Below are 23,602 nucleotides of genomic sequence, written 5' to 3' on the forward strand. Positions count from 1 at the left end.
TGCCGTAATTTTCCTTCTCGTGTTCATACCAGTCGTGATGCGTTTGGTGTCATTGGAAAGCTGGGAATTTCTAGTTTTGTTCGATACCAAGCACGTTGTTGTAGAGTGACGAGAAAATTATCCCAGCGTCTATGAACGCAACTAGCTCTTATATTTACGAAGTTTATATTTGTACGACATTATTATTAAAATACTTCGTAATCAGACATAGTTGTAGACAAAATACAATTGGTTTACGGATTCTGAAAGCTCAAGACCCCATGTTTTCAAAACAGTATAACACTCATGTCATCTATAAAACTTTTCACAGCGACTTTTCCTCACTACGCCGTGGGGGTCCCGGTCCCGGGGAACTTCGGGTAGAACTGGTTAAGAACACATGAAGAAATAGCTGAATATGAGCATACACTTATACCCATAAAACCGCATATTTTTGACTCGTTTTCTGTCATTTCTTCACATTACGTTCTCACTGCTAACCAGCCGCACCGCAGCTCTCTTGGAAGAAGACCAATACCTGCATTTTCAGGCGTCTCGGTGCTGTTATTTGGTGGTCGAATGGCATCGCTCTCACCTGAACCAAACTGAACTAAAGGAGTAAACACTCCAGAGTTTGAATAAACTGCTGCAAACATGCTTGGTGTAAATGCACCCTAAGGCTGCGTTCACACATAGCGCCCTTTCCCCAACTGCCAGCGCCCTTTCCTCATTAAAAGTAATGGGAAGCGGCCGCAAGGCGCACAACAGGCGGCCGCTCCCGAAAAGCGCTGCAGCCGGCGTTTTTTTTCGGCAGAGCGGAGCGCTTTCAAAAGTTGAGAAATGTTCAACTTCTCAGAAAAGCGCCGGGTGACGTGAACCGCTTTTTCCCAGCCGACCAATCGCGATGACAGAGACGCCGGCCGTTTCCCATAGCAACAACAAATATGGAGAAAGTGAAAGTGCCAGTGGAGAAATGGGACATTGTAATAAGTGAATTTCCGTTACCGCAACAGCGATCATAAAGGCAGTATGGATTATACTGGACATGTATTGGAAATATCTGGTAAGCCTTTGCTTGTTGCACAACACAGTTCTGTCTGATAGAAGTGAACCAGCTGGTTAGTGAGCTAGCAGCCGCTCAGCTAACCAGCTGGTTAGTGAGCTAGCAGCTGCTCAGCTAACGTCAGGTGACGTTGCCGTGATCCACTTTTTATTTCTCCTCACAAAAAGCGATCCAGGCAGCGCTTTTTCCACATCAAAAAAACGCTATGTGTGAACGCAGCCTAAGGCGGCGGTCACACTGATCCATCAGAAAACAGACAGAATTATTGATGATAGATTTGTGTGTGTTGAAGCTTCATAGAAACAAGAAGAAACAGACTCGAAAGTATAAATTCAATAAGAAACTGAGATGGAAAACCTAGAATCGTCCCAATGTACCTACAATCATCATCAGTGTGTCATCAGAACAGTTGAATTACAGGTCGCAGCACATGGGCTAACAGCATTGTCCTTCTGCTTATCATTAAACTCTTCAAATCTTCCTTCAATATTCTCAATGCTCAATGCTTCTGAGGTTCTGTGTCCTGGTCAGTATGTACAGGATTATTATGTTGCTTATCAATATGTCTGTGCATCAAGGTCATTATTTCACATGATGACACTGAAAACAGCCTTGTGCATGTTAGTGACCCAACAGCAGCATGTGTATTCAGGCCTGCGGAGCATGTGAGGTCCACTTGTCCTTCTACCGTTAATTGCTATTGACCGTGTCACAATGGAACTTGTTGATGATTTTCTGCGTCAATGCCACCAAGGACAAATTCCTGTACATTTTTTTGTATTTGGCGAACAAAGAAATGTGAAACTCAGGGTGATTTCAGCAGTAGGAGGGACTTCCATTTGACCTCCAAGGCGCTCGCACTTAATAGTGTTTGTTAACAACAACGTGCCGTCCTACACATCAGAGCTTCTCTATTCTCCATTCATGAACTGAACAGAGAATACATGGTGAATTCCAATTCAATTACTGGAGTGTGAATGTGAATGTCACCCAGCTCTAAAGAAATAGAACGTGAATTGAAGTGGAATGACAGGAAACAGAACTTAATTCCATTGAATTCCATGAAATTCCACTTCTAAGAGAGTTTGTATCGACTCGCTTAACATTATAAATCAAAACATTATGAATCAGATAAAATCAGATACATTCAATCATAATGTATATATTATGATTATATGTTCTGCATCAAATACCAGCTGAAAGGCACCTTTAACATTTTATGATATTCAGTATTGATAATATATAACACATATATATTATATTATTATATTAGATATGTGGGAAGAAAAAACAAAAACACATGGAATTTCATTGAATTAAATTCCTGAAATTCCAATTCAATTCCAATGCTGATTCCTGTAGGTTTTTTGATGACATCATTGATGAACTGACCCGACCCTGCTGGGCGGGGTATGTGAGGCGTGTTAACGTCACCTGAGGTGCTCCCCGCCTCCTCGAAGTCGATGTTCCCCAGGTGCAGCACGCCGGCCACCACCCGGAACAGGTCCAGCTTCTCCGTGTCGTCCAGGCCGATCTTCTTCATGGCCACGCACATCCGGTTGAAGTCGCCCTGGTCGTCCAGCAGCGGGTCCTTCAGAGGCCCCGCCTTCAGGTGCTGAGGAGCCGGGACAGAGACAGACAGGTGAGTCCCGACCGCCGGCTGCTGCTTCCTTACTGCAGTCTGGCTTATTCAGCTTCCTTCCTTTCAATTCATCTACCTGTTTATTTATCTTCCTTCCTTCCTTCCTTCCTTTCAATCAACTTATTCAGCTTCCTTCCTTTCAATTCATCTACCTGTTTATTTATCTTCCTTCCTTCCTTCCTTCCTTTCAATCAACTTATTCAGCTTCCTTCCTTTCAATTCATCTACCTGTTTATTTATCTTCCTTCCTTCCTTCCTTCCTTCCTTCCTTCCTTCCTTCCAATCAACTTATTCAGCTTCCTTCCTTTCAATTCATCTACCTATTTATTTATCTTCCTTCCTTCCTTCCTTCCTTCCTTCCTTCCAATCAACTTATTCAGCTTCCTTCCTTTCAATTCATCTACCTGTTTATTTATCTTCCTTCCTTCCTTCCTTCCTTCCTTCCTTCGTTCCAATCAACTTATTCAGCTTCCTTCCTTTCAATTCATCTACCTGTTTATTTATCTTCCTTCTTTCCTTCCTTCCTTCCTTCCAATCAACTTATTTAGCTTTCTTCCTTCCAATTTATCTTCCTTCCTTCCTTCCTTCCTTCCTTCCAATCAACTTATTTAGCTTTCTTCCTTCCCATTTACCTTCCTTCCTTCCTTCTTTCCTTCCTTCCTTCCTTCCTGCCAATCAACTTATTTAGCTTTCTTCCTTCCCATTTACCTTCCTTCCTTCCTTCTTTCCTTCCTTCCTTCCTTCCTTCCTGCCAATCAACTTATTTAGCTTTCTTCCTTCCAATTTACCTTCCTTCCTTCCTGCTTTCCTTCCTTCCAATCAACTTATTTAGCTTTCTTCCTTCCAATTTACTTTCCTTCCTTCCTTCCTTCCTTCCTTCTTTCCTTCCTTCCTTCCTGCTTTCCTTCCTTCCAATCAACTTATTTAGCTTTCTTCCTTCCAATTTACTTTCCTTCCTTCCTTCCTTCCTTCCTTCTTTCCTTCCTTCCTTCCTTCCTTCCTGCCAATCAACTTATTTAGTTTTCTTCCTTCCAATTTATCTCCCTTCCTTCCTTCCTTCCTTCTTTCCTTCCTTCCTTCCTTCCTTCTTCCAATCAACTTATTTATCTTCCTTCCTTCCAATTTATCTACCAGCTTATTGGCTAATTATTTACCCTTTGTATTCTCTCCTTTCCTTCCAACCTATCTACCTTCTTTACATATATATATATATATATTATATTCATATCACAAATTAGACTGACCTTATTCACACAGTGATCCTTGACAATTAATCATTTAAATAAAAAATAAAACAATGGCCCAATGAACTAAACTCCCACTGTGATTGGTCAGGGATTCTACTGTAACTTCTGCCAGACCTACAACAATAAGGACATAATACTTTTTTTTTTTTTTTTTTACATATACTGCACACAATAACTCATAATAACAGCAGAGTAAGCATCTCAACCTGCAGCAAAGAGAAGGCAAAGATAGTGAGGTAGAACACACACACACACACACACACACTCACACACACACACACACCTGAGAACCCAGTCCAGAATGTCACAGTGTGATGATATAAAGGAAAACACTGTCCGCTGTGATAAAAGCAGTTCTGCTGCTGCGTCTCTTCTTACTTCTCACTGGACTTTTCACTGAACTTTCTCTATCTTGACAATGGAGAATTTCATGAACTGTAACATCGTAGATTGATTAATCAGACGTATACATATGACACGCGCAAAATTATTGCGTGTTTGCCGACTCTTAGCCTATAAAAACGAAGGCTTAGCAGCATTAAAGTCCTCTAGTAGCTTGAGATCTGCCATGGTTACCAGCTTAGGCGTTGGCCTATAGACAGTGAAGCGCACAGCATCCAGTCATCCAATTACGCTCTGTACCTCCATAAACAGCCTATACGTCTTCTGAGACTTTAAAGGATAAAGCTGGTGTTTTTTAATGCATTTCTTACCGTCAATAAATCCTATGAAAATAACAAAATCAGCAATGATTTTGTTTTGCCAACAAGTCTCGTCCATGTAGCCGGTGCCCAGTAAAGCCTCATGTCCCAGCAGCCATAGAACTCATTGTATTAAAAAAACTATTAAAAACCCGTCACAGAGCCATGCTGCTGCTCTGCAGCATATTTCATCATCACGATGCACCGGGCCGGCCGACTTTTTCCTCAAACAACTTAATAAGCCAGCTGTAAACACTTTGCCATCTCAGGAAAGTAGTTCCGTAGCACAGAAAATAGTCCCCGGCGTAATGAAGAATTTGTTCCCATTTGAATTTGATTTGGTAATAACTACAACAGCCTGACTTTTCATGGTAACAGTTAGCGATTTTTAAAATGTAAACTATGTCTTTGTGAGCTGTATTTAAAGGTTTTTATCTTACAATTGGAGCCAGTGACTTCCGGGTTGACGGATAAAAACGGTACGTGGGAAGTCAGAAAGTAACGGGAGTAGAGCAAACACATTGTTGATTTTGTTATTTTCATAGGATTTGTTGACGGTAAGAAATGCATTAAAAAACACCAGCCTTATCCTTTAAGTACGCCAATTATTCATACTTTTGATGCAAAAAAATCCACAATAAGCGTTGGATATTACATTTCAAAAGTCAAATGTGGCGAGAAAACTGAGTATGCCGTTATGCTTTGTCACGGAGCAAGTTCTTTAATATTCTGCAATTCCAATAGTTTCACATGCGCAACGCAAATATATAGTTGTTTGAAATGAGTGTACAGGTTTTTCTAGCAGACATGAGATTGATCTTAGAGATACGACACAGATGGAACTGATAAATAACAGACTTTTACGGTGAAATGAGCGTACGCCAACTTTACGATCAGATTTGATTGTTCGATAGCTTGAAGGTCAGTGAGGGTTTATTTGCACAACATGTAAACAGGGATGGAAGTTAACATTTGTTTCAAGCAAAACACTGGTAAATTTTTTGCCGTGGCTGTAAGTTTGGTAAGCTGGTAAGCCTACTGGTAAGCAGCCACTTTGGCAGATAGACAGACATTATTTGGAGGTCTTAGGGCAAGTTTGCACCAAACCTGTTTGGAGCGGTTTGATTGAACTTTGGAGCATTTACTCCTTTAGTTTGTTTGAGTTGAGAAAAATGTCATTTGAATTCAAGTACGCACAAAATAACCGCACTGAGGCCCCTGAAAAATGCGGGCCTCTGTCCTCTATCAATCAATCTGTGGCGTGGTTGGGTGTGAGAACGTAAGCCGAACCAACTACAGGAAACCACCCCAAAACGCAAGGGATTATGGGTAGAAGGAGAGGGATGTTGACATCTGACAACCAGCAGTTCCTCATGTTGGAAAGCCTAGCAGAACAAAATGAAGTCCTGGATTCAGCTATTTCTTCATGTGTTTTGAACACCAGAGAAGAAGAGACAGACAAGTCCATCATGCTGAGATAAAGTTTTAGGTAGGTTAGGTAGGCTTGTTATGTCTTTTCAACATGCTATTTTTATGTTATTATTCTTGTGCTTTGTTTTGTTTCTTGTGTTTTATTTTGTGTGCATGTTGTATTGCATCATTTTGTTTTGTGATTGATTGTTGATCAGTTAGATCTAGGTAGGCTTGTTCTGTGTTCTTTGAGACAGGCTGTGATGAAAGGCTGCAGAAATAAACTTGACTTAAAGTTACAGGGACTGGAATCAGATTTGTTTTGACTCTCCCCCGAGGCCGAAATCTCTGATCTGGTGAGATGACGGGTCACCAAAACTCTGTCCAATAAACAAGCTACTTGTGAGTCATGTGACTTTTGTTGGGCAGTGTGAACCTAAACGAACAAAAATGCAGCCAAGTGAACTTTTCCGCTGTGGTTTAGACCCAAGGAAACAAACTGTAGGTGTGATCGCACCCTAACTCACTCCTAAAAGTAGATTGTGCGTTTTGGAACTTCCTGTGGCCTGTAAACACAGAATTAGCTTCCTGCCCAGTATACAAAAAGCAGAAATTGCCTTGTAAAGAAAAAGATTATCTCCTGACTAGGTTGATGTGAAGGAGCTGCTGGTCTCCAAGAGAAAATAAATGAACAGCATTAATCCACTTCCCAAAATATTGGATTTTCAGCTCATAAATATTGTAAATATCTCCTGATCAGAGCATCTGATCGTTGCCTGGAACGTAAAATGTAAATTGTAAATTGTAAATATAGATACTGTACTTTCCGAGGAGCCTTTCCAAAATTTCAAATCAGCACTTTTTTTTTTTGCTGTGTTTTTTAAAATGGCAAACTCTCCGCTGGGCTGAGACTATATAGGAACTGGACACAAAAGGTTTGGGAAAGCAGAGGATCGGTGTGTGTTAGAAATACCATCGCACTGTGACATCCTGAGCTACAAGAAAGCGATCAGTTTGACCGAAAGGCTCGATATATTCTACACAGCAGAGTCAGAGGAGAGAAAGAAAGAAGCACTCGGGAGCTGACAGAGAGAGAGAGAGAGAGAGATGCATGCATTAAACCCACACACTCAGAAGAGATGTGAACCCAGCGATGAGCCATCCCAAAATTCACATCCACATCAAACTCAAAAAGAGTCCCTTAAAAAACAAGAGAAGAAGACCGAATCACCTTGTTGTCCTGCGTGACACAAGAAGGAGCGATGAGGAGACATACAGTACAGCATGGATCAGTAGGAGGCAGTGATCGGTGAGCAGCACGGGGCTAAATAGTATTTCCAAATAATTCTTTTGTGCGCTTGTTTTACTCTGATTGAAGCACCAGGCGGGAGGGGTTTGCCACATAAGACAATACAACAAGCACTTGACTTGACTTGATTGACTTGGTAAGTTTAATCTTGTTATCTTATCTTACCACCATCTTAACACGTGATTTTGTCTATTATTGAGTCCTAAAATCATAATTTTCTTAAAATAAGCGTAAAAATCTGCCAATGGGGTTCGATAATTAAACTTGTTTCCAATGCAAATCAACTTGTTTGAAGAATTTAGTAGAATCAAGAGTCATTTTCTTGACAGCAGTGCAGTGATCTGCCTTATTCTGACTGGTTTCAACAGACTGACACTCTGTTCTAGAAAACTCCTGAAACAAGTGAAGCTGCACTGGAGACAAGTGGAGTTATCTCTCCTCACTGCAGAATGTTTCTCTTGGTTTAAGAAAAATAAGATCTGAAGGTTAAATATGAGACTAAAATGACTCGTTAAGATGGACGTTTTCTGCAGTTAGACTGTATGAAAGTAAATGCTGAATACTTTTCTGTAAAGCTCATATCTGATACTCTCTGAACTGTCCTGACGCGGTAAGCCCCGCCCCTCTGGTGCTCCAGGTGAGAACAAACGCTGAAAAATTGTTTACAAATGCTATTTCACCCCCTGGTCTCCATGGGTTTCTTTTTCCTCAGGTAAGAAATGAGCAAGAGGACTTCACTGAGCCAAACTGCGCTCAAACTTTTGTGAGGCCGTTTCCCAGGACAAAACTCTTCTTAATAGTCATCAGCTGTGTGTGTGTGTGTGTGTGTGTGTGTGTGTGTGTGTGTGTGTGTGTGTGTGTGCTTCCCAGGTACACAGCGTACAAAGCAAGACTCCCACTCAAAGGAGCACCAGACGAGTGTACAGGACAGGCCTACAGTGTTTACAACAAAGAACATGGGAGAAATCTGTTGCAGTGGTTGTTGTTGCCTTTATTGTTCTTTTGTCTGCATTGTTCTTTTTTTTTTTTTTTTTGTAATTTATTTTTTATTGACATTTTTCAGAAAAGTCTGCATTGTTCTTATGTTACTTCTGTTTGTGTTTTCTTTTCATGGTTCTATGATTGTTATTTCTTTTACCGTCTTCATTTCCTTTCTGAATGTCTATAACTAATACTATTACGACACTTCTATACACAACATACCTGTAAATAAATGTAATTAAATTTGCAGGCTTACTTTATGAATTAGGAAAGTAAACCTCTTCCTAACAATCCTCTAGCATTTTCTCCCTTTTCCTCCCTGGCTCTTGTTTCCTTACCTAGCACATCTCTAACACAAAATCAATCAATAATCTATTCTATTGTATTCTATTTGATCTGTAGTCAGGGTGCTGAGGCTCTGACCCTTGACCTCATTACGATTACCTGTAATGAAGGTGATTTACACTACCAAGTCAAAAGTTTGGACACACCACATTTTTCTATATTTTTACTACTTTCCACATTTTAGAATAACAGTAAAGACATCAAAACTATGAAATAACACAAACTGAATTATGCAGCGACCAAAAAAAGTGTTAAACAAATCAAATCTATCTTATATTTTAGATTCTTTAAAGTAGCCGCCCGTTGCCTTGATGGAAAGGCAAAGGCTTTGGAAAGAAATTCATACATAGGATCAACTTCACTATTTATATTTGTCTAAGAAACTAATTTCAAGCATTTAAGCAGAAGCCTTTTAGATCAAAAAGGCTTTAAGAGAATGAAAAACAGAGAACATTCAGTCAGGTGGGTCCAGACTGTGGACTGGTGGTGTTTGTGTTACTGTACTGTTGCACTGTTTCTAAATTGCTATGGAAAGAGTGCCAGCTAAATGATTTAAAGTGAATGTAATGTACTTTCTTCCAATACACTACAGTACAGTACAGTACAGTATATGCCTACAGCACATTGATCTCACACTCCCATTCTAATCCTCTGAGCCATCAGGGTGAAATTTGCCCATAAAACTTTATAGGCACAGACACAATTAAAAGCAGATTTCTGCATTTGATTAAAAACCACATCGCTGCAATCTGCATGTTTCTCGGGAATTAGGAAATGAGCGCTTGTGTTCTCATTTATGCCTGTGTCTTTTTGAAATTATACAACAAGGTTTTCACAGGCTTTAAAGGCCCATGGGTTTAGGGTTAGTAACTTTCAAATCAAGTAAGAAAAAGATGAATATGCAGTTTTGTGGTTTTTACCCAACAACATTGATCCCGCAGTTAAAGTCGGCAATGTTCCTTTTGCAGAATTGAGGTGAAAAGATATTAAGAGTTTTGTTCCAAAATTAGATATCCAGGATTTGAAAAAAAATACCAAATGATTGATGGCGAAAAACATAAAACAAATTCTAACTAAGTCCTCGTTTGAGAAAATGAAAACACTTTTACAGATGAGATCCTCTGTGTTTCAGACAGAGAAGCCGAATGATGAATGTAAGGTAATTATGAATATATAATTGCATATATGGCGTCTCAGAAGAATACTCTTCAAATTATCATCCACAATCTTCAAGAGGAAGAGCAGAGAAGCAAACCCTTGTCCATGTTCCTCTTAATGGCAATAATAATTAATAACTCCAGTACTGCAGGGAACGCCATACACAGCCGCAATAATGGAATACTTATGCATAATTAATCAAAGGCCGAAGGCAAAGCAAGCAGTTCATTTCAGAAGATGAGGTATTCTTATTGATGCAGCGCATTAGATCTGTTCGTGTCGTATGAGCCTCAGCTAGCTCGGCCGCTAATTAAAATGTTTGCTGCTTGTCTGGATTTGAGCATCGGGACTTATTCTGAAAAAAAACCTAAAAGTTTCTAAAAGGAGAGTTGGTTTGCAGCGAGGCATTTCCTGGACAGAAACACAACAATGCTAATGAAATATGTGGGAGAGTCTTTGTGATGCCGCTCTGCTGTACTCGGATAATTTAATTACGCCGTTCATTTGTTTAATTTGTGTAAGATCTGTTTGTGCCAGACCGAGCCTCAGCTGACTTGGCTCTTAATTAAAGTGATTGCCTCTTATCTGCATCTTAAACTCTGACAAAAGTTTAGGAGGGGGATTGCAGGGAGGTTTGTCCGAGACATAAACATAACAATACTGAAACATAATGAGGTATCTGAGGCTCTGATTCACCAAGGTTGCGAAGGGCAATCTGTGCTTTTTTTTTTGCTCCTCAGTTGCTTGAGCTGAGAGCAAAAGTTTTCATCTTATTTACTAAGAAACTGACGCAAATCAAGTTGTGGTGCAAATAAGCCCTAAAAAAGATCATTGCACAAGCAAATAGCCCCTTCATTACCAGCTGCAACCCCAAAATGTGTGTTTCAGCTTTAAGACTGATCCACCAAGGCTGACACTCTTGCACCCGAAATCGTCCTTAAAAACTGGAGCGTTCTCTGATCTGATCTGAGGTTCCAGCATGGAGAACCCTTTCTCTTTTCTGTCTGACTTGCTGGTGATGAATCTGCGTCTTCCAGCAAAGAAAGCAGCAATTCTCTCTCTTTGCATCAAGTCTTTGAAAAGACCTTGTATGTACTGCAGTAATTCAGGGGAGTTGGTGTTGTGAAGTGTTGGCGAATTGGACGCAGTCTCGATTTGCGTGGTCTCGCCCAGAAATATGAAAACAACGTATGCAAGAGCATGACAGACGCAAAGAGGCTTTATTGTTTGACCAGCAGCATTAGCACTCACAGAGCACAGGTAGTGAACAGCATGGAGTTCTGATCTGGACATTTTGGTGATGAAGCGCACGCTCTTCCCTCTGAAAAGCATTAATGACTCTGGGCCTGAGTGTCTTTGTTAATGCTTCAGTCTATTCAAATAAATCAATAGTGGTGTTAATTTAATTTAGTCGCAAATATCACAGATATATTTTGACTGCAGTGGAATGCAAAGGCGTTACTGACATCCTGGGTGATGTTGGGTGTGTCAGTAGGTGGGTCTGTTGTTGTCCGTTATTTAAAATTTATCAAATATTATGTAAAAATTCATTGATGATTTCGGTCCATATGATCCTTTTGAACCAAACCATGCATCAGCTTTCTTGGTTCTTAAAGTATTGAATCTGCAAGATCCTCGTTTTATTTAGTCTCCATCTTTGTTGCTCAGCCTCACTGTGGTGTTTCTTGCACTGCACTTCCCAGACATCACCTGTCAATCAAACAGTGTAGGCGGAGCTTGGATTATATGTCGATCCAGTTTGAGTTTCTGTAGGTGGCGCTCTTTTCTTTTCTCTTTTCGTAAAACACATCACTCCCTGTGCAACAGAGGATTTTTGAACCACTTTTCCAGACATGTACATGTTACATTGTATGTACTTTATAGTATGTACTTTATCTTGATATGTGTGTGTCACCTGTGGGTTGCTGACAACAAAGCACTGAAACTCTGAAACTGTATTATTACTGCACAGTATGCATTTTATTTTAATAGGTGATTCCACCTGTATCATGTGATATGAGTGTGTGCTGAATGTTGAAATAAGGCTGTAACTGTTTTTAGGCTGCAAGACAAATTGCCTCAATGAGAACATTAAAGTTTTTCTGTTCTATTCTATTCTGTTCTGTTCTATTCTATTCAGTAAAATGAATTAACAGATATAGTGAACAGTGTGAGACAGGAGGACAGCAGAGACACCAGGGTGTAAATCGAAGGTGCAAACTGTACTGCGCCGAAGACAAGACAGTGAGAAGAAACCGAGAGTTGGCGACAGTGAATTTTATTGAATTTGCTGAGTCAGGTTTAACAGGCTATACGGGCACAAATGGAATTAGAAGCGTTCCCTTTATTACGGCCGACAGGCTGCTGAGAGGTTTGCTTTGTTGCTTTTAACTTCGTAACTATGAAACTGTGCAAATATAGCTGCTGTAATAAGATTGAGGATGAGACACAGGAGCCGTGAGCACACCGCAGGTAAATAAGGTTGTCGCTCCTCATTAGAGTGCTGTAAAGTTCACACACAGTTCGCAGTTTCGCATCCTACAACTGCACTCACTACAGAAGGATTCAGGTACTGAACTCCTGAATTTGAGTTCAGATTTGATTAGCAATGTCTACCAGAACTGCACTGTACTCGTACGTAATGTTATCAATGTTCATTTGAAGGAGACGGAGGTTAAGTGTTGTGAGACAGTCTCTAATTTTCTGTCCGGTCTGTTTCTTCTTCTGTGGTTTTGGGAGCAACCCAAATGTTGCGATGCACAGGCAGCACGTCACTTAAGAGTACCAGGTTCATAAAAAGAAAGAGAATATAATGCAGCTGTCTGTGGCGGTTTATCAAAACTTGACGCCTCTGATTATCGGTGTTATCAAATGAACTGAAAACACTGTCTAAACCGGCAAAGGCAGCAGCCACATCGGTTCGAAGCATAAACATTACTATGGCTACAGACGTTACTTACATCGCAAGATCAGAGGAGTGGATTCCCTTTGCAGTGTAGTCACTCTGGTCTAATGTGTACCATACATGCCACACGTTCAGCCGTTATTTGTGTACAGCCAGTTCTCCAGTGGACATTCATGATGGAATAAGTGTTTCCTATCCTAAGAGATTTGTGTCTCAGCTGCAAAGCCTCTACAGTGAACAGAGTGTACAGAGTGGAGCAGCAGCAGAGCGGACGGGTGTCAGGCTGTAGTGTACCGTACCTCGGGGCTCTTGCGATTCTGCAGGATCTGTTTGTCTGTATCTTTGTTGGCGAAGAACCGCGTGCATCCTCTGTTCAGGTACTGCAATAGAGACAGACAGGAGAAAAAAAACACAAATTCAGAAAGCTTCCAGAGAACAAGACAACGATTTAACCTGAACCTCCTGTTCTTTGCTTAACAATATTTCCATAAAATGTGTGGGCAGCAGGGTGGCCTAGAGAGATCAAGTCCTTCAACTGAATGACCTGGGTTCAAGCCCTGTGTTGGCAAGCATCTGACCTGCTGAAGTGACCTTGAGCAAATCACTGAGTCTCTACCAGCTTCTGTTTTGTTTCTGGCCCTGACCTCCATGTGGAGGGGGGCAAATAAAATGAGAATTTCTCTATGGGGATCTGTAAAGCATGGAATTATATTATATGCCATTTTGTAGATACCTTTATCCCTTACAGTGCCTTACAGTATAATGCATACATACATTTTTAGCATGGGTGGCCCCAGAGGGAATAGAACCCCAGCTGTGGCAGTTTGGGTGCCATACACACTGAGCTACACACGGAATTGAACCCCTAACCCTGGCAGGTTTGGTGTGATGCGATACCCATTGAGCCACACAGGGAATTGAATTGAACCCCTAACCCTGGGAGTTTTGGTGCCACGCCATAGCTATTGAGCTACATAGAGAATTGAACCCCTAACCCTGGCAGTGTTAGCACAATGCTCCACCTATTGAGCTACAAAGGGATTTGAACCCCTAACCCTCACAGTTTCAGTGCCATGCTCTACCCCTTGAGAAACACAGGGAATTGAACCCCTAATCCTGGCAGTGTTAGCACAATGCTCTACCTATTGAGCTACAAAGGGATTTGAACCCCTAACCCTCACAGTTTTTGTGCCATGCTCTACTCATCGAGCTACAATGGGAATTGAACCCCTAATCCTGGCAGTGTTAGCACAATGCTCTACCTATTGAGCTACAAAGGGATTTGAACCCCTAACGCTCACCGTTTTAGTGCCATGCTCTACTCATCGAGCTACAACGGGAATTGAACCCCTAATCCTGGCAGTGTTAGCACCTTACTCTACCTATTGAGATTCAAAAGGGAATTGGACCCCTAACCTCGGCAGTTTTGGTGCCATGCTCTACCCATCGAGCTACACTGGACCATAAGGTTCTGGCAGAATTTGATCCCAGGCCAGCAGGGATACATGTGGTTCCGGAGGCGGAGGTCTCAGCCCCAACACCATCTTTGCTGTGTGTGTGTGTGTGTGTGTGTGTGTGCCGGTGAAAGGAACACATCACTCCACTTTGCTGTTGCTGTCGGTCTCGATTGTTCAGAATTCACCACAATAATTAAGTTTCCATTTGCACAAAAGCAATTTTCAGCCCCTCGGTAATTGATTCTGTAACGGTTTTAATGGCTTTTCACCAGCTGGCTCCCCTCGCTATATGCAGAGATACAGGGTAATGACGACACACACTTCCCAGGTGTGAAGGGAGGAAAACAAGAAATTCAACAGAAGCTCTAAGACGGGGCTTATCTTGTTTGGAGAGGCGAGTCCTTTTGGCTGGCCAGATGGACCTAAACAAAAAACCTTCATTACAGGAGAAGCCACAGGGAGGCCTTAACGCTCGTTCTGCTCTCCATCTCTTCAGCAGATTGCAAATGGCACACATTCACCATTTTTTCCCCCCTCTTTTCCTTCTCCACAATCGGTCGCTCACTCTCTGCTCCTGCAATATACCCTGGTGTCGCCCTGAGGCTTTTATATGCACTCACTCACACACACACACACAAACACACATATGCAAGTTACTCCACACACACAGTAATTCATACAAGCTGGCATACACATGGGCGGACACACACGCACCACGTCTTAAAATATTTGTGGACTCGTTCTCTCGTGTATTATCTGCATTTTATCTGCGCTTTGCCGCTTTGTAAATCACGTCGCGACAAAGCCGTTTTGTTGAAAGACCGTCATGAATAAATCTGCCAGGACTTGAATTTACCACATCAAACACGACGGCGGGGGAAACAAGACTTATGGAGCACCGCGCAAATTGCGAGCCCAGACTACTCGATGAGCAAACAAACAGCTATTATACAGTAACTTCTTTTCCAGACCAGCAGGGAAAACTGTAGATATATGAACCCATTAGAAGCTGTTGAGCTAACTCTGGGCGCTGTAATCCTTCGCAGGGGGACGCTGCCGGGGAACAGAGTGAGTGCCGGCACTTTAAGGCCTGCAAATGACGCAGGTGAGAATAGACTACTGAATTGAGATGCTGCCAATGAAGGGATGACTCTGCAAAAGAAGAAAGTGTTTTCAAAAGACCCCCCCCCCCCCCCCACCACCCCCGAACAGTGGTGGGGACGAGTGTGACTCAGCTCTTCTCTTTGCTCTAGCAGAAACGGATGAGTCGAAGTCGAAGCCTGTTTAAAATCTATTTTTGATGTCGATCTGGTGTTTGTCTAATGAAAAAAAGCCTTCAAGTACTTTGAACCATCTGCTTTCTGTAATTTTCCTCTGCATTTGCCTGTATCACTCTCCCTATTCGCCTACATACTTCTACTCTCTCTATTTGCCTATATCTTGTAATATAATTTAAAATCTATTTAATGTCAATCTGTTCTATGTATAATGAAAAAAAGCTTAGTTCTTAAGTACTTGGGACCATCTGGTTTCTGCAATTTGACAAGCTTAATGTATTTTCCAAGAGAGTTTGAACTATTTGAACTAGAGAGTGCTGACAGGCGGGATGGTCAAAGGTCAATAGTTTTCCCCACAGTTTAATTTGAGGATCAGTAGAAATGTCACAGCCATTATCTCTGCATTACCCACTTTCACTGCCCCTATTACTGTAGATGTAGCCGCCGGTGTCCAGAGGTGAACGATGCAGGTTTAAAAGAAGAAAAAAAACAAAAGCTGATGGTAAACATTGCCAAGGCCGGGACAATTTGATCAACCTCTGCCCTCTTTCCACTTTCTTGCCTGCTAATAAACAGAGAGAGCACAGCGCCTGAGAGCCCCGACAGATGGACTCCTGCTTAAATGAGGATTTGGTGCCAAGAGCAGCCGGGCTCAACGCCGGCTCAGTGCTGCCATCTAGTGTCCCGGTCTCAGAGCTCAGTGAGTACAGCATGGCATCAAAGGGTTTAATTCTCAATACAAATCCGATTCCAGGCCCTAAGTAATTTTACCAAAGCATGATGGACTCGTCTGCGCTCCGTACTGCAATTTACCCTCTTGGGGGTTCAGACCGGTTAAGAACACATGAAGAAACAGCTGAATATGAGCATCAGTCCAGAGTGTGGTTTTCCCTCGGTTCATTTCCGAGCATGAGGAACTGCTGGCATTCAGATGTCAACATCCATCTCCTTCTACCCATAAACCATTGCGCTTTGGGGTCTTTTCCTGTAGTTGGTTGGATTAAGTCCTCACTCCTAACGAACCGCACCGCAGCTCTCTTGTTAGAGGACCGGGACCCGCATTTTCAGGCGTCTCGGTGCCATTATTTGATACCGAGCTCGAATGGCATTGTTCTCACCTGGACAAACGAACCCAACTAATGGAGTAAACGCTGCTGAGTGTGAAGAACCGTTCCAAACATGCCCTAAATCTCTCTGGATAAGCTCTTTCAGTGAGTCTAGAGGTTTCTTAAAAAGCCTAGTCTTGACCCCTCTAGTCATGATAATTAAGCACGAACATCTAAACTCCCATCTCAGTCTCAAGCTTTAACTTAAAAACAATTAACTGTGTAGTCAAGGCACTTACACCGCCAAAGTTAAGGGTTCGATTCCCTTTGTACGTGTGATGCACTTTACCATCTGTTGTCACTGATGGGATCATAACAGATCCTTTGCAAAACATGCTCGTCCGAAGATGCAAACAACCAAGTGCAAAAATAAAAACACACTGCCAAGAGATTTATTCACACTTACAGATAAACTGTTTCTTGCCAACACCTGCCATGTTTGGTTTGTTTATATTTTCTTGGATGCTTACCCAGCGTCCGCATTCACTTTGTGATTTTGCAGCGAGACACGTCTTGAGACTGGAGCAGTGTCTCTTTTTGGGGGCATTTTTGCCTTTATTACACAGTTCAAAGTTTAGAGAGACCTATCTGACATGGGCTGCAACTAATGATTATTTTCATTATCAATTAATCTATCGAGAATTTTTTTGAATAATCATTTAGTCTGTACAATGTAAAAAATAATGACAAATGCCCATCACAAGTTCTCAGAGCTCAAAGTGATTCTTCAGATTTCTTCCTCAGTCTGACCAGCAGCCAAAAAAAACCCAAAGTATTAATTTTATAATGAGAAACTGAGAAAAGCAGCAAATCTTAGCAGTAACCAGCAAATGTTTGGTATTTTTACTTGACTAAAACGATTAATCAATTATCAATTATCGATACATTTTCTGCCGATCAACTAATCAATTAAACGACTAATCGTTTCAGCACTATATCTGACTACTGTGAAGCGACCCGCATGCGCAAATAAACAACAACAAATGAGGTGATTTGCCAGACACCACAGCACATCATGCAAGCTGGTGAAACTGCACTCCAAGTGTTCACTTTAAGGAATATTTGTATTGGATGGAAGAGAGTTTGTCTGCTGATGAAGACGAGGGCGAGGAGGCAAAAAAAGGGACAAAGGCAGGCATGGCTTTAGCTTTCTTTGCAGCTATGAGATGTGTTCAGGAGAAGAGCCGGTGATCTGCACCATGGAGTCTGAGGGAAAAACCACATGAACCGCGATCTGACCGGTCAGACTCCGGTCGTACGCTGCGTATCAGATATTTACCGGATCTAGGAGTGCATACGAATGCATCCCAAATCGGAATTAAAAAGATGATATTCCTTGAGTTTTTTTTGCTGTTCACACATCTTTGAAAAAATCTGATTTGTGTCACATGTAGGTAGGGCTGGGTATCGTTTAAAAAATTATGATACCAGTACCAATACTAGTACCCTTAAAGTGATACCGATACCAATAGAGTACTTCATTCGATACCTTTTTTTTTACATTTTGGTGGCATCTCGGCACGATGAACTGCCAACTCCGTCACACACACCGCGCTCGACTTCACCACAGACTGTATGGGTTGTAGCTGCTGCGGTAGCGGGCCAATCACACGTCGCATTAAATCGAAGAACGCTTGCGGTGATTGGCTGCGAGCAAAACCATACAAATAGTCATTTTTTTCTAGATCTGTGTACAAAAAGTATCGAATGCAGGTATCGTTTGACTGGAGAAGTTTCGATACTACTTGGTACTGGGTTATTTCGGTCGATACCTTAAAAGGTATCGAGTACTGATACCCAGCCCTACATGTAGGCAAGAAAATCAGATTTGGGCCACTTCCATCTGTAGTGTGAACGTATCCCATGTGATTCGTGGAATATTGTGGACTATGGTGCGTCATGTGTCATCATGTGTCATCATGTGTCATCATGTGTCATCATGTGGCAGCATGTGAAACACTCAGTAGAAAGAAGAGCCAGTTCTAACAAAGCATGCTCATCTAAAGTAACCACAGGTCTTTCTACCCTTCTTGGAACAGCAGTCCAATCACAGAGCGTTTGTCGCTGTTTGTGTGTCATTCAAATTCCTATTTTCCTTCTTCATGGAAGGCTGCAGTAGTGACCCCTGTGTTTAAATCAGGTGAAAGATCTATCCCATCAAATTATAGACCCATTAGTATCCTTCCAATAGCTTCTAAAATTGCAAATGAAGGTGAATTTACTCTACACCCAATGCAATTTGGTTTCTAAAAGCATCATTCGACAGAAACGGCAAATTGCTTTTTTTGGTGAACAAATCAAAAGTCATCTCGATAAAGGTGGTGTTGTCAGAGCCGTGTTTTTAGATTTTAAGAAGGTATTTGACACAGTAAATCATAATGTTTTACTTTCAAAACTTTCTAAATTTAATTGATCTGTCAACGCCCTGACCTGGATGGAACTTAAATAATAGGAAACAATGTACAAGAGTGGGTGATAAGTGTTCCTCATTTGCTAGTTGTACTATATATATATGATAAATTCTCACCCTGAATGCGTCCGGCGAGCTGAGGTGGAACTTCTGCCGGATGTCCTCGGAGGCTCCGGCGCACAGGCGGTAGAAGATGTGGTAGTTCCTCTCCTCCGAGCTCTGCCTGCAGATCCTCGACTTCTCCAGCAGGTAGTGAGACACGAAGCCGCCCACCACGGCATTCTGGGAACACAGCGAACACCAGCGAGCTCAGAACACTTCAGCATCCCAAATACTAACTAACTCATATCGGTACGCACGTTAGAAAAAGACACTGATTGCATTTACAGCATTTGTCGGCGCATGTAAATGTCATATTGTATTACAATAACACAGATAAGGTCTTATCCCTATTAAAGATATACTATGGATGAAATGAAAAATTCTAATAAGCTGCCAGGGATATTAGATTTTCAACTGGTTTAGATGAGGAAACTGAGTCACTGCCGCAGCAAAATATAGGATACAGCAAAGAAAAATTAGATATAAATAAAAACAAAACAAATGGAGGGTATAAAATAACACAACCGATAATTACAACATAGAACATATTAGGTAACAATGTATAAATATGGGGAAAAAAAGGAAATATATGGATTTACAGCATATATGCAGGTTCTGAAAATATAGCAGTATGAAGTACTGAGACAAAAAATGAAAGAAAATATGAGAAATACATCGCATATGAAATACCAAAATGTGTGCAATATGAAAATAAATGAAAATTGATATTAACTGGGATACTGATCCAAATTACAACTGTTTTTTTTCTCTCCAAAAAACAGAAAGTAAATAAAATGAATGCTAATTAAATAAATCAAATACATAAAGTAAGCGCTCATGATGATAGTGGAAATATTCTGTTTATTCATGTGTCATAAACTGAATATGAAGATGAATATAAACAGTTTATCCCAAATATATATATCGATATTAGGCATTATACTTCATTTATAACTGTTTTATCGTTTCACTCTGTTCTCTAAAGTTCTAGGCCTACATAAACAAAGTTAACTGCTATTATTATATAACTTGCAGTACCTTTTCATTGAAGTGGATTTCCACGAACTTCCCGAAGCGGCTGCTGTTGTTGTTCCGGACAGTTTTTGCGTTTCCAAAAGCTTCCAGCAGAGGGTTTGCTGCCGATAAGAGAGAGAGAGACCGGAGTTACAACCTGAAGCTCACACAGCAGGAGAGACGCGCTCACCGGAGAGACAAGCAAGTCACTCTTACCTTCGACTATCCTCTCGTCTATATCCTGACCCGTTCCGTAAGACGTGGTCAAGTATCTGTTGTGGAAAGAAAAGTTCATCAGAGTTTCTGGTGTGAAAGTTGAGTTTCTGGTGTTTTTTTTTCAGCTCTGTAAAGTTCAGTATTGGTTCATGTGGTTTGTTTTCCTTTACAGGGCAGGACAGGGTTTTATTCAGGACGGGGGTCACTCAATATATTCAAAAAAAAACATTTCTTTTTACATCTTGCTACCAACCAAGATGATTTGTCCATCACAATCCCAGCCAAACTTAGACCACACCTTCTTCCTGCTGCATTTGAATGTTTTTTATGTTTTTCACCACACATATTTCTACTTTATGCACTTCAAATATTAGTCCTTTATTAGGTTGGTTATCTTGTTCTTATCACTGGCTTTCTTTTTCATGACTGAACTGTTTTTAACCATGTTTGTGAAGCACTTGAGAGGTGCTACATAAATAAAATTTGATTTGATTTTGACTTGATTCCATGATATTCAAAAGATAATCTGGGAAATGCATTAAATACTGGCTTCAACTGCCAAAGCACTTCAAAACTGACATCACTTGTGAATTAAAATGAATAAAATACATTTAAACAAACAAATAAATCATAACAAAAATCGGTTTGGGTTTTTAATAACTATTGTTTTTGAGGTCTTTGAGGCAGTTTGGAATAAAGCAGCAGTGTTTTCAGTCCTGTGTTGGACAGATTTAGAGTCGACCCCGGCTCTGCTAAACCGCATTAGACCTCAGTGTGGAAAAGAGGCTGTTAAATGCAAAAGGCAACTTAAAGCCATTATTTAATATGATAAAATGCATGTGAAACAAGTTGTATCATGATCCATCATGGATCGAAACGTTGTCATGCAATAAAGAGTTAAGTAATACTTCGGTGTGCAGGTTCTACTGTTTAACTGATGTTCAGCACTTAACCAGAACCCAGTGTCGATGTGCGGAGAGTTCATTCTTAGTTGTAAAACACATGAATTCATAAAAAACAAAGCATTTGGATTTTCTGTGACTTTCAGCAGAAACTTTAAGACTGAAGGAGGATTCACAGCAGCTCTCCTCAGACTCTCTGTCAGCTCCAGCTCTCTCTCACCTGAGCACAAACTTGGTGTTTTCGGTCTTGCCGGCGCCGGACTCCCCCGAGACGATGATGGACTGGCTCATCTTCAGCACCCTCATGTCCCGGTACGCCTTATCAGCTGACAGCCGACACACACACACACGCACACACACACACACAGCAGCTGTTAGATTACACTCTCTGCCTTAAGGACACAAACCTGACCTCAATAATGAAGCTGATATTAAACTCCAAAAAAAAAAACACAAAATTTTTTTTGCTTCCCTTCAATATAAAAAGGTGATGAGTCACTCTGGATGGAAGTTTGGAATAAGTGTGAAGTTTGGAGCATTGTGGGTAATCTGAGCGCTGACTGCCCCCTAGTGGACAGATCTGAGACTGCAGCACAGTCACATGCAGGAGGAGGAACAAATCTATCACAATATGATGTTGTGGCATCGTAAAACATCAAACACCACCAGTCAAAAGTTCTTCATTCTCTTAAAGTCATTTTGATCTAAAGGCTTCTGCTTAAACACTTGAAATGAGTTTCTTAGACAAATATAAATAGTGAAGTTGATCCTATGTATGAATTTCTTTCCAAAGCCTTTTCCTTTCCATCAAGGCAAAGGGCGGCTACTTTAAAGAATCTAAAATATAAGATAGTTTGGATTTGTTTAACACTTTTTTGGTCGCTGCATAATTCCATTTGTGTTATTTCATAGTTTTGATGTTTTTACTGTTATTCTAAAATGTGGGAAATAGTAAAAAATAAAGAAAAATGTGGTGTGTCCAAACTTTTGACTGATAGTGTATGAAAACAGCTTTGGAAAACTGTGAGGAAAGCGGTTTTAATCCATTTACTGTTTTAATCAATCCATTTTATGTAAAGCAGTTTGAGTTGCATTGTATGTATGAATGGTGCTATATAAATAAACGTATTATTATTAATTAAGGAAAAGAAAATATCCCTAATTCCCTTCTCCAAACTTAGACAAAGCAATCCCTGTCAAATAATTTCCCCAACAGAAAACTAAGGCAAGAACATCGCTCCAGCTGTGAAAAAAGACTCTGCTGCGGGACAAAAATCATCCCATGAAAACAAAAACTGAAAAAAAGCAAAAAGAATAATTGAGGTGACTGAGTCTTTTTTTCCCACAGTTGGAGTGCCATCGCTGCCCCAGGTTTCCCTTTGGGTAACTGAAGCTTTGGAAACTTTAATCTAATTTAATCTAATCTAAAAAAGTACTTAATTTCTGCCTTTTCTCACCGCTGCGTACCTGACTCACTCACTGATTCACTAACAAATCAAGGATCACTTCCCCCCGAAAACGCTAAAAATGTGATAATGTGAATAATAAGTGAAGGGTTTCATTCAAAACAAACTAAATTATTCATTTTAGAAAAGTTTTGCTATCTGAAACAGAAATTTAGCAGTCGATATTAGAAAAACAGATGATTCCATCCGCAAAAACATAACTGCTTTACAGGCAAAGGCCTTAAAAAAAAGCACAGAGAGATATTTTATTCACACCGGAGGGAAAATCAATAGTCGAAGAAAACAACAAACTGGGGACGCAACACACAAGATAACAAACGCTGCAATAAAAGATAATGGAAAAAAAAAACATAAGAACATTGTATCTGCCCCCCGACCTGTTAACATTAATCACAATGAGCAGTGAGCTGCTTCCTTACAAGACGACGTCTGGCAGCGTCAGCAGAAAACAAGAGAAACTGAACGTCTTCCTGCCACATGCAGCAGATACATCAAGAAGATAAACACAAATCTGAGATGTTGTGAAAGATGATTCAGAACTTTAACAGTAAATAAACCAGAACAGGCTTTACTTTTATACCGACACTTATTTTAGTCAGAGAAGCAGAGGTGGAGACTCCAGTCACAGTTTTAATAGCTTGAGACTTGACTTGATGCATGAAGAGAAGACTTGAGACTTGACTTGACTTGACTTGGGTTCTGGTGACTTGGGACTTGACTCTGACTTGTACTTTGATGACTTGAAAAGGTTTCTAAAGTCTTGACTTGAGATCTTGTGTTTGTGTAAATGACTTAGATTGAAAGTGATGAGATTTGTTCCAGCGGACGACTGAATTTAAATTCTGTTTTCTGAATTTGTATGGAATGATTGAATTTATTGAAGTTGAAACTGATTATAGAAATCAAACTCAT

The 23,602-nt window shown here is 40.7% G+C and overlaps 1 protein-coding gene across 3 annotated transcripts in view; it reads right to left on the reverse strand.

Annotated features, from left to right (window-relative positions):
- Positions 1 to 23,602, reverse strand: part of LOC139920320 (unconventional myosin-VI-like) — a 149,286-nt gene that overhangs the window by 86,547 nt on the left and 39,137 nt on the right. For all 3 annotated transcript variants that reach the window (XM_078289974.1, XM_078289973.1, XM_078289972.1), the window contains exons 6-11: positions 21,445 to 21,550; positions 20,323 to 20,378; positions 20,131 to 20,228; positions 19,108 to 19,272; positions 13,040 to 13,120; positions 2,477 to 2,657 (exon numbers count right to left, since the gene is read on the reverse strand). In XM_078289974.1, the coding sequence (XP_078146100.1) occupies positions 2,477 to 2,657; positions 13,040 to 13,120; positions 19,108 to 19,272; positions 20,131 to 20,228; positions 20,323 to 20,378; positions 21,445 to 21,550 (687 nt within the window). The remainder of the gene's footprint in view (positions 1 to 2,476; positions 2,658 to 13,039; positions 13,121 to 19,107; positions 19,273 to 20,130; positions 20,229 to 20,322; positions 20,379 to 21,444; positions 21,551 to 23,602) is intronic.

Source organism: Centroberyx gerrardi, chromosome 18 (assembly GCF_048128805.1).
Source record: "Centroberyx gerrardi isolate f3 chromosome 18, fCenGer3.hap1.cur.20231027, whole genome shotgun sequence".
Classification (NCBI taxonomy): Eukaryota; Metazoa; Chordata; class Actinopteri; order Beryciformes; family Berycidae; genus Centroberyx; species Centroberyx gerrardi.